The sequence below is a fragment of the Penicillium vulpinum genome (assembly GCF_028829585.1).
Source record: "Penicillium vulpinum strain IBT 29486 chromosome Unknown utg000003l_segment0_segment0, whole genome shotgun sequence".
NCBI lineage: Eukaryota > Fungi > Ascomycota > Eurotiomycetes > Eurotiales > Aspergillaceae > Penicillium > Penicillium vulpinum.
The window spans coordinates 8,658,096-8,674,546 of NW_026643243.1; the positions used below are offsets into that span (position 1 = coordinate 8,658,096).

Here is a 16,451-nt window from a genome sequence, read left to right on the forward strand (position 1 = left end):
GCTTAACAATGAGTGTAGCACGGGGGCGATATTAACTGGAGAAAGCAGTGGATCAGAGAGCTTCAACGTTGGCTGGGTCATATTCGTTTCTGGGACACTGTGGACTGTATAGTTACTCTCGCAAGCTAGATTAGAGGTAGTAAGAGACAACCGTAGACACCCAACAGAATCATGAGCTAAGTTCGAATCGAAGGGTGATGATTATAATAAAAAAATTGCCAAATCAAAAGAAAGACCGAAATAGGAAGGAAAAGGAGATAACACGGCGGGTACGTGTGCCTCTGATAGAACTTGTGGTTGTGTTTCGGGTATTCTTCTAGGCTTCCTCAAGCATACCTGACCTAATGGGCTGGGTTTATCCCCCCGAGGGCCTTGATCGCGTAAAGGTCGGTATGTATCAATATCAGCCAGGCTTGCAGCCGTAATTTGTGTTTGGGCTGATTGCCACTATAAGTCTGTGTGGTAAAGTCCAGACGCTGGTAGGTGATTTTAGGCGTCCGTTTGGTGTCTTCAGCAGTGGTTTCGTTCAGCGCTTGGTAATTTTGGGTGCAGAGCCGGAGTGAAGGCATGGATCGTATGAACTAGATATTTGTTATCATAAGTAGGGTAATAAGACTTAATTGCAGACCTCCGGTTTGTGTCTGTCGAATATGATAAAAGCAAACAACAAAAAGAAGTCATAGAAAGGGGAAGAATGGAATCCAGAGAGTACAATCTAATCGAGTCCACCAATGTTGGAATCGGCTTGTATAACACAGTAGACAATACAGACAAATGTGCCTGAGAGCGATTGGAAGTGAGGTATTCAAAGCTGAAGTCGTAAGACTCTGAAACTCGTCTATGGAACCCATGTTGAAAACTGATGATTTTAACGCTCTAAGATCTTTCAAGGTAAAGTCAAGTCGACTTGTCCTTTATAAGTAGCCACGCATGTTCACACGTAGGCACGGTTCCCATATTGCGTAAAAGAAGTTTCTCTGTATTGTTAAAATTGTTAAAGGGCAGAGAAATGAGATGGTTTCAATCTCAGGGTTGAGGAAATACTGTTCGAGGGTCTCAGTGTCAACTTCAAACAGTAGTGATCGGTTGATAGAAGATATACTGGACCTTTCACCACGAGGATGAAATCGTTGGTATCACAAGAGAAGTGCGGGGTCGCGATGTTGTTTTGCTAACGACTTTAGGAAAAGTACGTCTAGGGGGAGTTCTTTCGTATTTTAGATCGAATTCTCACAGTTTGGAACTAGGAGCTTTGTCTTTAACGGCCAAGCCGCTCACATCCACTGAAAGCTTTTGCTTTTTGATCATCTCAGAAACAACCTTTCCGGTTCCCAAGCTCAAAGAAATTCCCCACGCTCCATGTCCAGCAGCTATAAAAACGCCTCCCTTGGGGTTTGCTTTTGCTCCTCCCAAAGAGTAGTCCCCAACTCTTCCAATTGTAGGAACACCAGTATTTCCCACTGGGCGGAAGCATAGTCCTTCACGGATAATCTCAAAGTCATCTGTGTTTGCCGTCTCGTCGGTTGCCTCTTTTGTACCCTTGGGGAGATCTCCCATTAAACGAACTGCAACATCTTTGAGTTTTTGCATTTCGGAGGGATCAAATAGCTGGCTGGTATCCGCAGCACAAGGTGGAAGCTTCATTGCGGGGTTGTTGAGACCGGCGATATAAATCTCCCCGCCTTCCCTGAGGAAAATCTCAGGGCTAAACCCACATGACGGAGGGTGAGTAGTGAATACAGCATGGCTGCTTCCACGGTAAACATCGCTCTCGTGCTCCATTGTATACCGAGGGGAACGAAGCACCAGTGAATAGCCAGCCAAAGGCGTTATACCAAATGATACTTGAGTGGAGGGAAACAGGTCTCTGAGAACCTGTGGTGTCCATGGCCCCATGCTCAGAACCAGGTTCGTACACGTAATGATTGACTCTTTCTTTGAATCCAAAGACACAATTTTGACACCGGTAATTGTGCCGTTCCCATCCTTGACCACTGCAGTGGCCTGGGCTGGATTATGAATCTTAACGCCTCGGGAGATAGCACCGTCAATGAGGTATTGGCTCAACCGTAATGGATCTCTGAACATAATCAGCAAAGCATCCGCAAAATTCTTAGATTTTATACTCACACTTGAGCCACAGTTTCTCCTTGGCTGATTTTCTCAAGGATACCCTCTTTCTGCATCGTCAACCATTCCGGAAACTCAACCGGAGTGGTATCCTCAGACCCAGACGCTGTCTCTGCTCTACTTGTGCCTGTTCGCAACCAATCGTCACCGCGTGGACCGCCTCGCTTGCGCTGGGCAACGGTATCCAAATTGAACGCTGTTCCTTTCATAAATCCCCACTTCTTATCTCCGCCGTGCGCTGCAGCAAGCTCACGATGCAAGTCAAACGACATAGCACCCAGAGGTGCAAGAGAGGGCTCGAACCAATCTCTAGCTAGGAAACCCGCGGCATATCCTGAGGCTGCAGTGAAAAGCTCCGGGGATTGCTCAACGATGTGAATCTCGCCTTCTGGTTGGTTGGCAGATAGGTAGTACCCAATTGAGGCTCCAATTATTCCTCCTCCAAGGATGACGGTCGACATGCTCACTTTTATATGTGCAGAATTAAGGATCAACGCAAATTTTTGGAATGAAGTGTGGTCGTGATTAACCCTGGAATGTTTACAAGTGGGACCGTTCAAATTTATATTCCTCGGCAGTCTAAGTTTGTTTCCCGTGTTCCGTTGCACCGGCCCGGGAATATGTAGAAACATACAAGTACTAGTGGGATAGGATAGTGGGGAGGAATACCATGACTTGGCATAGTAGGGGAAGAGCTGATCGCAAAATTTGGCTCTTTTGGGCGATCGTTCAAGTATTTTTCATCGAAAGTGGATCTCTCGGATCTCTTCTCTGAAATCGGTAACGGCTTTATCTTCCCTTCGCTTCGCTGAACGATGTACTTTGTACGGAGTACAACTTCAGGATATATATTAATAGATTGTCCATCTGATAATAATGCTTCTTACAATCTAGCTTCATGATTTAACTATGGATAATTTCAGTATCATAGTTCGAGAGCTATTGATTGGGAAAAAAACCTGCTTGTGGATAGTACCTTCAATCTCTTATTTTCTCTGAATTAAACGGTTAATTGGGCTATGGCCCGAATATATGCCTATAATTTCTATTCCATATACACTAGTCTGTATAAAAAAAAGGTGTACTACATGACGTCTACTGTCCTGCAGCCCTGGAGGGGAGGGGAGGTTCCAACCTTGGAATGTTACCTAGGTACCCTTTGAGATTAATAAGCCCCGCACTAAACCTTTCGCGGCACTCTGTCTCGGTCTTCATGTTATTATTTCTCATCATAGATATTCGGCATTGAAGACATCTGATAAATTAAGTAAGTCATCTTAGATACCTATCCAGAGTTTTCCAATTCTTGGGTTGCTGGCTTTATAGAGCTGTTCAGTCACGTTTGTTCGCCCATATACCCAAGACAGCTCAAGCATGTTTATGGAACAATTCCTGAACCCGATAATGAGTCTCTCGGCATACAAAGCGATGTCAAAACCGGCTACCATGCATACTACTTGCTGCTATCATCTCAAACTGAGCATCCTGTCTAGCTTCCATTTGTCGCAGTGTTGGTTTGCTACTGGAAGTCTCATACCACTAACACCACTATAGCATTCATCAAAATGGCAGCCAAGACCATCATTGTCACAGGAGCCTCAAGAGGTACCACTCCTTGAGCTTCGTGAATCGTTATATATTGACATTAGCCCCTAGGTATCGGTCTTGCCGTGGCCAAGTATCTGCTCACGGCACCTCAATCCCACAATGTCGTGGTGGTAGCCCGCAGCGTTGAGCCCCTCCAAAAGCTCAAGGAGCAGTACGGCAAACAGGTGGCAGTCCTGAATGGCGACCTGGCAGACTTTTCTCTTGCCCAACAGGCCGTCGACACAGCCATCAAGACCTTCGGCCGGCTCGATGGAATGGTCCTTAACCACGGAGTTCTAGGCCAGATCGGCAAAATCGCCGACGCTGATCCGCAGCAATGGAAGGAAGGCTTTGACATCAACTTTATCAGTTTAGTTGCTTTTGTACGGGACCTACACCAAATTGACTATGCACTACTAATGGAACCCAGGCTAGTGCAGCTCTCCCAGCCCTCCGTGAGTCCAAAGGAAAAATCGTCTTCACATCCTCCGGCGCAGCCGTCACCGGTTACCGTGGTTGGGCTCTCTATGCTGCCACCAAAGCCGCCATGAACAACTTTGCCATGAGCTTGGGTGCCGAAGAACCCGACGTCACCTCCGTTTCTATCAGACCTGGTATGGTCGACACTGAGATGCAGCGTGCTCTACGGGAGGACCACGCCACAGCATTAGACGCCGAAATGCACTCCAAGTTCACTGGGGTCCACAAGGACGGCAAGCTCCTCAAGCCTGAACAGCCTGGCCATGTCATGGCTAAGCTGGTGCTCGATGCGCCGAAGGACATCAGTGGGCGTTTCTATTCGTATGTGCTATCCCACACAAATTACGCGAGAAGTACTAATAATTGGCAGATGGAACGACAAGGAGCTCGAGGTTTTTCAGGAATAAAAATATCATTGATAGCTAGTATTAAAATGTTGTTCATATCTGTAATCTTTATAGCAAGTCAGTAACGATCGCCATAGAACAATGAATGCAAAATTGAGACAATGTTGTTTACAAGTCAGTCGAAAGATGAAAAGCAATACATTTTATAAGCATTAGGCGCAGTGCACCTTCATGTTTAGCATGGAATGTAAGGGTATACATCATGTAATTGGAATTGAAAATATAGCAAAAACTTTTGCGCGTACCTTTTAAATACAGATGTAAAAATTTCCATTCTCTCGATTTTGTTCCATGAATATAATTCAAGCGGAAACTAATTCCAAGCTACAATAACCAAATGGATTTCCTGTAAAATTCTTCAATAAAGTTAGCAACAGCTTCAAAAATGAAGTAAGATGCAAATATGCAGTATTGATGTATAGATCAGATAGTCCGTTTGGCTAGGACAGGTTTGGTCACCATAGAATGTATGATAGGGGCGAACACAATAAATTCATCATGATAAAAAAGAAAAAATTGGGAGAGAAAGGACTCGAGTCATAGCTTACCATTAGTGTTTGGCCTTGGAAAGAGTGCATCTCATTAGAAGCACTCTTTCCAAGGTAGTTGGAGGAGAGTGAAGACTGATGAAGAAGAAAATAAAATTGAGAAAAAATTCAGCGCATTTTATGTGATAAAAGGCGGTATGATTCTGCCGGCAAGAAATTGTACTTAACTCCGTCGCGCGCCTGCAATGGGCCTTGAAACTTTGAGCCCCACGCAAAAGATCAAAGAAATTCAAGCATCCCTTTTTGCGATTATCCCTAGAGATCTGACACTTTTTCTCTATTCCCCTGTCAATATATCACCTGATTCGCCATGTCTGACCGAGAATTTAACTGTAAGTGATCTCTAGATGCTGGCCGCCCACGCGCAACATGCTGACCTGTACGTGAATAGCAAACGATGACCTATCGCTGCCTAAAGGTACGGTGCAATAACCCTTGTGAATGTGTATAGCTCTTTGGGGGTTCTTTGTCCCTTCACAGCATATGCACTTGTGGCATCACATACGCGTTTGCTAGCATTTATTAACTTGTCTCTATAATAGCGACGGTCCAGAAGATTATCACCGAGATTTTACCACCTAGCTCCGGCCAAACCTTCTCCAAGGATGCGCGCGACTTGCTTATGGAATGCTGTGTCGAATTCATCACCCTGATCTCCTCCGAAGCAAACGATATTAGCGAGAAAGAGGCCAAGAAGACTATCGCTTGTGAGCATGTGGAGAAGGCATTACGGGATCTCGGGTTCAGTGATTATATTGCTGATGTCCTTGCTGTTGCCGAAGAACACAAGCAGCAGTTGAAGGTATGTCGATATTTTGCGTAGAATTGTGACACGTTGGAGCGCAAGCTGACCTCCAATCTTCACTATAGTCACGAGAGAAGAAGCAGAGCAAGATGGAGCAAAGTGGTCTGACAGAAGAGGAGCTCCTACGGCAGCAACAGGAGCTCTTCCGATCAGCTACTGACAAATATCATGCTGTTCCAGAATAGAATCACCTGAGACTCGTGCTGGTCATAGAGTGAAAAGGATGAAGGCGTTTTGTGTGTTCCACCGGATATGTGGGTCTGGAGTTTTTTTCCTCACTGCTTTCTGTTTTTGTTTTTTTTTCTTCCTCTAGTTTGAGAGGGTGGGTTGGGTATGATATACTATCTAATGGGCGAGATCGCACAATGCATTAGTCAATTGCATATGATTTGAATGTTTAACAAATATGGTCTACGTCTAGAAGGCCTAGCAATACAAAGGAGTGTGTCAGCAGCCTTCACGATATTTCCAAGGTTGGAGGATGTCCACAAGTCTTGTCCTGGCTGAGCTCATAGGCAAACTACCTACCTAAGTGGCTCTGTGCGTAAGTTGTATCCTGCTCAGCCTGTTATATATGTAGTTATGTTGATATGATTTCAATCAATATTCTTATTTTAGTCCTAGATATAGCATCATAGGAAATTGGTTAAAATTATCGACTAACTAGGTAAATATTCCAGTATTAGTAAATTAATGTTGTGTACGGAGTACAACATAGGTAAATCGAAGCTTGTTGTAACCGTGGCAAGCCCACCAACACCGAATACTACTAGTGTCTTGGTGGGCTTGGATAGCCAATAATCAGGATTAGGTACCTTTTGTATGGCGTTGATACATATGTAGATTTCAAAGGTATAATATAACATCGGTTTTTCTCAACTTTTAAACTAGCTTAAGGAAAAATTAAAACAGTAGAATTCCAACAGAGATCTTGTTTAATGGATTCACTACTAAGACTGATTCTCAATTTATGATATAAAAGTGTAAATGGCATATAAAAGTAAACCCATTTTCATACTTTAGGAATACATATACGTACAATGTTGATAACTCTTAGTAAGGTTGATGGCAAGGAATTGAAACTTCATTTACACTATATGTATCTTCATATATCATTCTTAACTACACCGTAGTGTGAGAAAATTGAGGTTGTAACCATGTTGTGTGTATGTACTTTTTGTATGGAGTTGCCATACAAAATATACCTAATCCTTATTATTTGCTATCTGGTGATAATTTGCTATCCGGTGAAGCCCATCAACACACTATTCGGTGTTGGTACATACATAGGCTTGCCACAGTTACCTTACGTTGTACTCCGTAGGCCTTCCGAATATTCGGAGACATTATTCCCCGCCCAACACTAACTTCAGCGCACGTGATTTTTTCGATCTGCCCAAACTACGCTAAACCGCAATGGGAAGAAAGCGTAACCAACGCAAATCGAGCCATCGCGGAGCTCCTCTGAGCAGTCATCACTCGTCGCAACGCTCTTCGCTGCCACCGATAACGATGCCTCCCTTCAAGGATGAGCATATCTTGGTATGTTTACTTTTTTCGTATTTTTTTGAGTCAGAATTAACCAATCCGTGTAGCTAATTGCGCCGGGTTCGCAAATGACCTTGGCGCAACTCGGCCTGCCCGAAACATTCACACCCGCGCGATTTCGGTTCCCAACCCGCATGTTCCCTGCCGAGAAGAAGGGGGAATATGAGCCTTACCGTGTTCACGAGAGACGACAAGAGATCAAAGTCAACAATCGCACCGATACCCCAAAACCAGATGTGGAGATGAAGGACACTGAAGCCGCCGCGGCCGAGAGTACCCCAGCCACAGGAACCCCTGCCAAGACCGACGAAAATGTCCAGAATGATGTCGAGTCAACCAAGACTGTCGAAGAGGTCTTCTACGAGGAGGATCTGGCATCTGATGAAGGGGCAATCTATCCGATTGCGAACGGGCGCATTGTCGATTGGCCCTGTTTCTTCGCCCTGCTCACTCATATCTACAATACCTTGAGCCCGCCTTTCCACACCCCCATTTTGCTTATCGGTCAGCCCGTCTGGTCCGCACGCGATCGCGAAGCCATTACTCAATTCGTCTTTGAGAAATTCAAGGCACCCGCATTTAGTCTTATGGACTCTGCTCTTGCAGCTTGCTACGGCTATGGTACAGCTACAGCTACTGTTGTCGATGTTGGAAAGGGTAAGGTTGATGTCACTGCTGTGACTGACTTTGCAGTCAACGAACACGGCAGGGGAATCGCATTGGAGGGATGTGGTGGAGACGCCATGACCGATCGTCTTGTTGAGCTGCTGGGTCCGAAGGGATTTACAAGAGAGATGTGTGAACAGCTCAAGCGAAGCAATATTACTGAGATTTTGCCCCCAGGAACCCCGCTGCCGGGGTCTTCTGCTACTGCACGCCAGAGCACTAACCCTGCTGCTGCTGCCTCGACGGGCGGGTTAGATGGCGATGAGTCTGCTCCGCGTGGCCCAGGAGATGGCACTCAGACAGGAATAGAGGGTGATAACGGCGACGAAGATGAGGGTGTTCTGGATGTCGCTGCGATCGTCAGCGGCAATCCCACCGAATACCTTGCCAATGTCGAGAAAGAAAAGACAAGTAGCAAGAAAGGTGCAGTTGATCCCAAGGGAGCCCGCCTGCCTAACTCAAAGAAAGAGAAGGCATCCTTCCAGTTTGAGGAGTTTGTTCAGTTGGAAGGAGAAAAGGCAACAGCCCACGGTGCTCGCCAGTACATTCGTCATACTCGAGACATTGAAGTCAGTGTTGAGCGTTTCCTTTTGACTTCGCCGCGCTCGAAGGTCGGGAACCGTTTGACTGGTGGTATCCTCGAAGACATTGCGACTCAAATTCACCACACCATTCTTGCCGTACCAGATGCTACAAAACGAAGCGAGCTCTGGGACTCTTTAATTATCGTTGGATGTGGAAGCAAGGTCAAAGGTATGTTTTATATTGCTACCTATAGCTTTAGGTTTATTTGCTAACATTAAGACAGGTTTTACACAGGCTTTGCTGGCTACCATCACGCAAAAGTTCATACTTTCTCCATCCGCCACAATCTTCACGTCTGAAATTCCTTCGAACTTCACCACCCCTCTTCCAACCGGCGCCAACACACCCGCTCCTATGGGTCAACCTGGCCCGATGTACCACCCCGCGGCACATGGAGTAAACCCTCTCCTCGTGGCTGCTACTCATAACAATCCCGGCATGCCCGGCACGCCCTCCATGGATCCCAGCATGGTATCACACTACCGTTCAACCGGCCACTCCCAAACTCCAACCTCAGTCAAAACTCTGAAGCTTCCTGAGTATTTCCCAGACTTCAAGGACCAAGGCAACAGCAACGCTCCCGGCGCCAGCAGTGGCAGTGCTGGGGGTAACCCAGGCGCTTCCGGCACATCCCAAGGTGGCCATGGAATGGAAGAGGCCGTTTTCCTCGGCGCTCAGATGGCTGCCAAGGTTGTCTTTGTCATTGATCAGGGTCTTAGCAAGGGTTACATGAGCCGGGTTGAGTACAACGAAAGCGGACCATCTGCAATCCACGAATACATCCTGTAATTTCAGACTTGATGATTTAATATTCGTGCTGATTTATCGCACTTTTCTTCGCCGGGGCGAAGTTTGCTAGTTTGTCTCCGAAATATCTCTTTCTTGTTTTATGTACGCTATGATCCTAGGTAGAAAAGCGATCTCAGGATGCAGGCGTAGGATTTGGGGGAGTTTTGTTTAATTTTATCAGAATAGTTCAATGAACCAAAATACTCAGCTTCATTTCATATTTAACCATCCATATACATAGACCTCGGGGCATGAAATTAAACTAACCAATCAATTCCGAGCCCTGGAGAGAGAGCTCCGGGTCATGTGATGCATTATGTAATACAGCGTCTTATCGCGTTGATCTGCGCCACTTCCAAGCTACTTTCGCTACTTCTTCAAAGGCCTCTCAATAAACCCATCTTTCTGATATTTTGACCCATCGAAGCTCTCCTCTCTCATTGCTTTCTTCGATTATTTCCCTTGACTTCGTCAACCAACATACAAAATGGGCCGCGCGGAGGCTGGCAGTACAAAAGCCATCGGCAACAAGATCAAAAGTAAAGGACTGGGTCGCCTCCGATGGTTTTGCCAGGCATGCGAGAAACAATGTCGAGATGAAAATGGCTTCAAGTGCCACACGATGACTGAAGCGCATGGTACGGAACTTCATTCTCTATGACCGGACCACCAGCTAACTTTGTATTAGTCCGACAGATGATGATCATTGGAGAGGACCCGCGCAAGCACATCAGGGAGTTTAGTCGCGAATTCGAGCGCACCTTCCTGGATACCCTGAGAACAACGCATGGAACTAAGCCTATCAACGTCAATCATTTCTATAATCAGATTGTGGCCGATAAGCAAGTATGTCCCTAGCATTTCCTTTTTTTCTGTTGGTTCTAGCTAATTTTTTTCATAGCATATTCACATGAACAGCACAGGTATGTCTGGCTGAAGAGAAGAAGCGATGACTAGGACTCATGCTAACTTTGGAGGCAGAATGGAAAAGTTTATCACAGTTCGCGGCCTATTTAGGTCGGGAGGGGAAATGTCGAGTTGAGGACACCGAGAAGGGCTTGGTCATAGCGTGGATTGATAACAGCCCAGACACACTTCGCCGTCGGGAGGCTATCTTGAAGAAAGAGCGCCAGGAGAAGGGAGACGAAGAACGAGAACAACGCTTGATTCAGGACCAGATTAAGCGAGCACAGGAAGCGGCGATAACTAGCAAGAAAGACGCAGAGGAAGAACCCGAAGCGAGATTGCTGCAGAGGAAGGAAGGAGAAAAGATGACATTGAATCTTGGACTTGGCTCGAAGAAGAGAGATACGAAGCCTGCTTCGCCTCCTACAACAACGACTACACCACCGCTAGATGAAACAGATGCACCGACAGAAAGAACCGACTCTGCCGCTCCGTCTGCGGCTCGCGCACCGGTCAAGATTTCGATGTCGATGGGTGCACAGAAGCCGAAGAATGTGTTTGCTGCGGCTAAGAAGAACCCTTTGGCTGGGAAGAAGGGTTCCATATTCTCGGCTCCTAAGAAGATGACTGAACAGGAGAGGATTATGAGAGCTGAAATGGAGGCAATGGAGCGAAAGCGATCTCGTCCAGACTCTGGTTCCACGAATAAGCGACCAAAGATCACTTAAAGTGGCATATTTTACATACAAAATACATACCCAACCACCCGGTCACCCTCGGCCACATCATAGGCGGGTTACATTTAGGCCGGGTATATCGTTTCTTCGGATTCGCTTCGTCTTATTGTAGTTGGGGCTGAAGGATAACTGCTGTGTAGTGCATAGCATGTGGGCTTTCACGAAATACACAATCGTATTGTATTTCGTTTGAATTAAATTTCTAAGGTTGTCCATGATGCATAAAACCGAAGGTAGACTCTAACCACCTAAATATATATCCATGTCCTATTCCCCCAAAGCTTTCTAGGTATTCTCAAGTTCTGACTTTGATTCAAAAGTGACGGTTAGAGCTTATCATGGTTTGTATTAAATATGTACCATATAGTTACATATGTAGTTATATGTCGGGATTGACTGAATGAGAGAAAAGGGAATAATCTAATTGACTAAGGTTTTTTCTCCATGTAATTATTATTTCAAATTTTTTTCAATAATCGCCCGGGTGGTCTAGTGGGTAAGCAGCTATTCAGTTCCTCAACAACCAAGTTCATTTCACTAACAATTACACAGTATGATTCGCGCTTAGGGTTCACCCAAAGCATTATTGCGCGAGGTCCCCGGTTCAATCCCGGGCTCGGGCCTTTCTTTTTTTAATATCTTTTTTTCTATCTTAACTATTTTATATAGTTATGTACACTCCATACTCCGTACAGTAAAACCCAACTAGAACGATATAAACCAGACACGGAGAAAATATCGTTATATCCAGATACCATATATTGAAAATATTCCTGGTCTACATATACGTTTACACTCCAAAACTCCAAACAAAGCTCCTAATATCGCTCTGCTTTGCTACCCCTAATTTCCTCGCTTCCAATAACAACATTTTACGTGTATTAAGCGTACTAATTAACTACTCTCGTAGAACCACTTTTTAGGAGGTTAAGATCGATCGGCGAGGTATTTCAATTGGTTAGAATTGGTTCAAAATGACGTTATATGATCTGGATATCACAATTTTTTTTGCCTAGGAGAGGATGTGAATTAACGAAGTTCGTAGAAAGGAGATTTTAGCGAAATTAATCCAAGCACCTGATTTTGAACGTTATAAATAGGGTTCACTGTATACGTATTAGTTATAACACATGTATAACTATTCTACGGTTAGTTATATCCATCTTAGTGTACATACTTCTAACCCTAATCGAGAAAACGAGTAACTTTATTTAATAAAACAAACATGGTGCTCTTAGAATAATTCTACTTTATCAATCGCCCGGGTGGTCTAGTGGGTAAGCAGTTATTCAGATCCTCAGCAACTAAGTTCATTTCACTAACATATACACAGTATGATTCGCGCTTAGGGTTCACCCAAAGCATTATTGCGCGAGGTCCCCGGTTCAATCCCGGGCTCGGGCCCATCTTTTTCATTCATTTTTTTAATGAACTATTTTACAAAGAGATATATATATATATCCCTACAGTTATTCATTTTAGTTCGATTCTCCTAATCAAGAAAACGAGTAACGTATTTCACAAGCGAGCTGCGCACACAAGCGAGCTGCGCACCCCACCCAAAACGCGTCCAGAAATTAGCACTTTATGATTTCAACCACCTACCATGCCACCAATTCGCTCTAAAAACTCTATCAATTTAATAGAGCAAGAGGGTAGGATCTTACTAGCTCTACAGGCTTTTGAGAATAAAGAAATATCTTCAATTCGTGAAGCAGCGCGCCGTTTTAACGTACCCGAATCAACCTTCCGGACACGTCTTCGTGGAACCATTCCCCGCGCGATCTCTCGCGCCAATTGCTTTAAATTGACTGTAATCGAAGAGGAATCTCTTGAAAAATGGATTATCTCTATAGACTCTCGTGGAGGGGCCCCCCGGCCTGCTACTGTACGAGAAATGGCGAATCTTCTTCTCGAAAAGCGTGAAACTATACCGGTTCCTTCGGTCGGCTATAACTGGGTTACAAACTTTGTGAAAAGATATCCTTCTATCTCCTCTCGATTCTCGAAACGATATAACTACGAGCGCGCGAAATATGAAGATCCTAAAATCATTGGGGAGTGGTTTAATCTGGTTGAAAAAACGATCCTTGAATTCGGAATCGACCCCGATGATATCTACAACTTTGACGAGACCGGCTTTGCAATAGGAATAACTGCAACTACAAAGATTATTACAAGGAGTGAATACTGCGGTCGGCGCTCTCTTTTACAGCCTAGAAATCGAGAGTGGGTAACTGTTATTGAGTGTATAAATGCTTCTAGTTGGGTTCTTCCTCCGTGTATAATTTTTAAAGGCAAAGTCTTTATTGAATCGTGGTTTAATAACCTTCCAGAGGACTGGCGTTTTGAAGTTAGTCCTAACGGCTGGACTTCCGATAAAATTAGCCTTCGCTGGCTCGAGAAACTCTTTATTCCTTCAACTTCTTCGCGTACAAAAGGAGTATACCGGCTTTTGATACTCGACGGTCACGGAAGTCATTTAACAGCTAAATTTGATAAAATCTGCGAGAAAAACAAGGTTATACTAATTTGTATACTAGCGTATTTATCTTATCTTTTACAACCTCTTGATATTGGTTGTTTTGCTGTATTAAAACGCGTATACGGTCGGTTTGTTAAGATCAAAATGCGGACCGGGATCAATTATATCGACAAACTTGACTTCCTTAAAGCATACCCTCTTGCACAAATTGAATCTTTTAAACCAGAGACTATCAAAAATAGCTTTGGAGCAGCTGGTTTAATACCTTTTGCACCCGACCGAGTGATCTCAAAGCTGAATATTCGTCTTCGAACACCTACCCCCCCACTAAGCCGGGGGAGCGAATCAAGCCGGAATTTCACCCCAAAAACTCTATTTACAGAGAAAGAACTACGTCGACAAGCTTCGTCAATCAAAGCTTTACTTCGTACAAGATCTCAAAGTCCGCCTAGCCTATCGGATCGTGTATTAAACCAGCTTGTGAAAGGCTTCCGTCTTACAATGCAAGGCGCTATCTTACTAGCGAAAGAAAACAAGGAATTACGCGCGGAAAACGAGAAGAAGAAGAAAAAACGAGCTAGATCCCGGAAGCAGATATAGGCAGAAGCAGGCCTATCAGTACAGGAAGCTTCTCAATTGCTTACTAGGCCGGTGGAAGCAGATAAAGCACCTCCACCCAGTACCGGTATACATAAAGAACCGGCTTTGGAACCGCGTACGCGGGCCACACCAAGGTGTAGTGGATGCAGAGAGACTGGGCATAGATTTAATAGGTGTCCAGCTAAATAGATGATTTTAGTGGATTTAATTTAATGGCGTTTTGGTTGAGATAAATGCATTTAAATTCAATAGGTTGGGTGGGGTGCGCAGCTCGCTTGTGAAATACGTTAAATTTATTTAATATTAATAAACAAATATAGTTAGTTAACTAGTTAGTGTAACGATCCAGAAGCTGAAGGATATATTTTCTACCAGGAGTTACCGCCTTAGAGATACTGTACTGTTTGATTGTTTGGTTTCAACAGGACCCCACAAACGATCCTATCTAGCCCTCTTTTTCTTCCTTTTATTTTACTTTTTGTACTTACTAGTATTCTTGTTGATATACACTCTTGCTTAAGGGATGGCCAGTAACATATAGCCTCCTTTACACTCCTTACTCCTCATCAATCGCCCGGGTGGTCTAGTGGGTAAGCAGATATTCAGTTCCTCCACAACCAGGTTCATTTCACTAACATATACACAGTATGATTCGCGCTTAGGGTTCACCCAAAGCATTATTGCGCGAGGTCCCCGGTTCAATCCCGGGCTCGGGCCCATCTTTTTCGTTCATTTTTTTAATGAACTGTTTTACAAAGATATATTTATATATATATAACCATATATGTGCAATCTACAGTTATCTATTTTAGTTTAATTATCCTCATTAAGAAATCGAGTAAGTTTATTTTATGTTAATAAAACAAGTAATCGTGCCACCGCCTTTCATCACCACCTACCCGGTGTTGGTGGGGCCCACCGGATCCCCGATTTTCGTTTTTTCATCATCTTCCTACTCATTTTTCTACTACACCACGATGTCAAATCAAATTGAGATATTGAAATAAGAACCCTACAGGCCGCGGAAGCCTACAAGAAACGCAATAAGCCCAATTTGGCTAAACTGGCGCGAGAATTCGCGGTTCCAATTGATCGATTACGCGGTCGCGTCCACGGTCGGAAGTCTAATTCGACTATTGCCAGCCAGAGTAAGGTGTTAAATTCAATTCAAGAAAAAGTATTGATATCTTAGATTTATACCCTACGCAATTTATATACTACAAATACCCCAGAGCGTATTGAGCGCTCTGTAAATCACCTTTTAAAGACCGCTGGTTCCGACCGGACGGTAGACTGCGACATCGCCCATGGACGGGCGGGTGGGCAGTGCCCACGGGCCTTATGTAAGCGGGCGATGGGCACTATCTATACGCCTATAGACGGGCCCTACCCTTAGGGCCCATTGTCTATAGACACCGTGGGCGCCTATAGGCCTTTTTAGTAAGCAGAATTTCTTGACCTCGTGACCTGTATTATTTGTGTATTTTTTCTCTGTATTTTTGAGTAATTCGATTATATATACAATGACTCGATACTACTGTCAATTTTCTGACCTCGGTTAGAAAAATAAACTGTAGAAGCCTTTGTACAATAACTTAACACTACAGTTAATTTTCTGACCGAGGTTAGAAATAAGCTTTAGAAGCCTTTATACAATAACTTAATATATTATCACTTTTTTAACCGGGGTCAGAAATAAGCCTTAGAAGCCTTTGTATAATAACTTAGGTATTTATTATAGTTATATATTCACACTAATATAATACAAATTGATTATTATTGGGTTTACTACACTTCCTTACTTCTCTTAAACTAGGGCGCTTTTAAGTGCTACCCTTATCTCTATAATTAGGGAGATAAGGACTACTCTTATCTTCGCTGTCGACTAGCTTACTTCTCTATCGCTTCCGCGTACTTAGTACTATAGAAGGATAAGGAAGCTAACTCTCTATTATAAACTCGTACTCGATTAGTCTAATAGGATTATTATCCTCAGAATCCTTACTATCGCTGATTAGTTTAGGTATATCAGTAGTAAGCTCCGCCTCTCTCTATTCGTCTACTTCTTATATTGAATCTAAGGATATATCCTTATCGGGTAGTTCTTCTATTTCAATATCGAACTAGGTTTTACACCGGAATATTATAATATCCTAGACTGTCTTCGCACTTAGCCGC

At 44.1% G+C, this 16,451-nt stretch overlaps 5 protein-coding genes across 5 annotated transcripts; 4 read left to right on the forward strand and 1 right to left on the reverse strand.

The window, feature by feature from the left end:
- Nucleotides 1-1,230: 1,230 nt before the first annotated feature.
- N7479_008322 (NAD(P)/FAD-dependent oxidoreductase) lies at nucleotides 1,231-2,591 on the reverse strand (the record flags this gene model as incomplete). Its single annotated transcript, XM_057256016.1, has 2 exons — nucleotides 1,231-2,080; nucleotides 2,131-2,591. 2 exons carry the CDS (start codon nucleotides 2,589-2,591, stop codon nucleotides 1,231-1,233), a joined length of 1,311 nt encoding a protein of 436 aa, XP_057109878.1.
- A 1,104-nt stretch (nucleotides 2,592-3,695) lies between these two features.
- N7479_008323 (SDR family oxidoreductase) lies at nucleotides 3,696-4,604 on the forward strand (the record flags this gene model as incomplete). Its single annotated transcript, XM_057256017.1, has 4 exons — nucleotides 3,696-3,735; nucleotides 3,787-4,100; nucleotides 4,148-4,518; nucleotides 4,568-4,604. The coding sequence occupies 4 exons, from the start codon at nucleotides 3,696-3,698 to the stop codon at nucleotides 4,602-4,604; spliced, it is 762 nt and encodes a 253-aa protein (XP_057109879.1).
- Nucleotides 4,605-5,462: 858 nt separating this feature from the next.
- On the forward strand, nucleotides 5,463-6,142 carry nctB (negative cofactor 2 transcription regulator complex subunit NCB2; the record flags this gene model as incomplete). Its single annotated transcript, XM_057256018.1, has 4 exons — nucleotides 5,463-5,484; nucleotides 5,544-5,570; nucleotides 5,695-5,954; nucleotides 6,023-6,142. The coding sequence occupies 4 exons, from the start codon at nucleotides 5,463-5,465 to the stop codon at nucleotides 6,140-6,142; spliced, it is 429 nt and encodes a 142-aa protein (XP_057109880.1).
- A 1,231-nt stretch (nucleotides 6,143-7,373) lies between these two features.
- Nucleotides 7,374-9,545, forward strand: N7479_008325 (uncharacterized protein; the record flags this gene model as incomplete). The annotated part of the gene is made up of 3 exons (XM_057256019.1): nucleotides 7,374-7,499; nucleotides 7,553-8,924; nucleotides 8,980-9,545. 3 exons carry the CDS (start codon nucleotides 7,374-7,376, stop codon nucleotides 9,543-9,545), a joined length of 2,064 nt encoding a protein of 687 aa, XP_057109881.1.
- A 487-nt stretch (nucleotides 9,546-10,032) lies between these two features.
- N7479_008326 (putative C2H2 finger domain protein (Kin17)) lies at nucleotides 10,033-11,179 on the forward strand (the record flags this gene model as incomplete). Its single annotated transcript, XM_057256020.1, has 4 exons — nucleotides 10,033-10,183; nucleotides 10,234-10,391; nucleotides 10,447-10,468; nucleotides 10,527-11,179. 4 exons carry the CDS (start codon nucleotides 10,033-10,035, stop codon nucleotides 11,177-11,179), a joined length of 984 nt encoding a protein of 327 aa, XP_057109882.1.
- Between the last annotated feature and the right edge of the window lie 5,272 nt (nucleotides 11,180-16,451).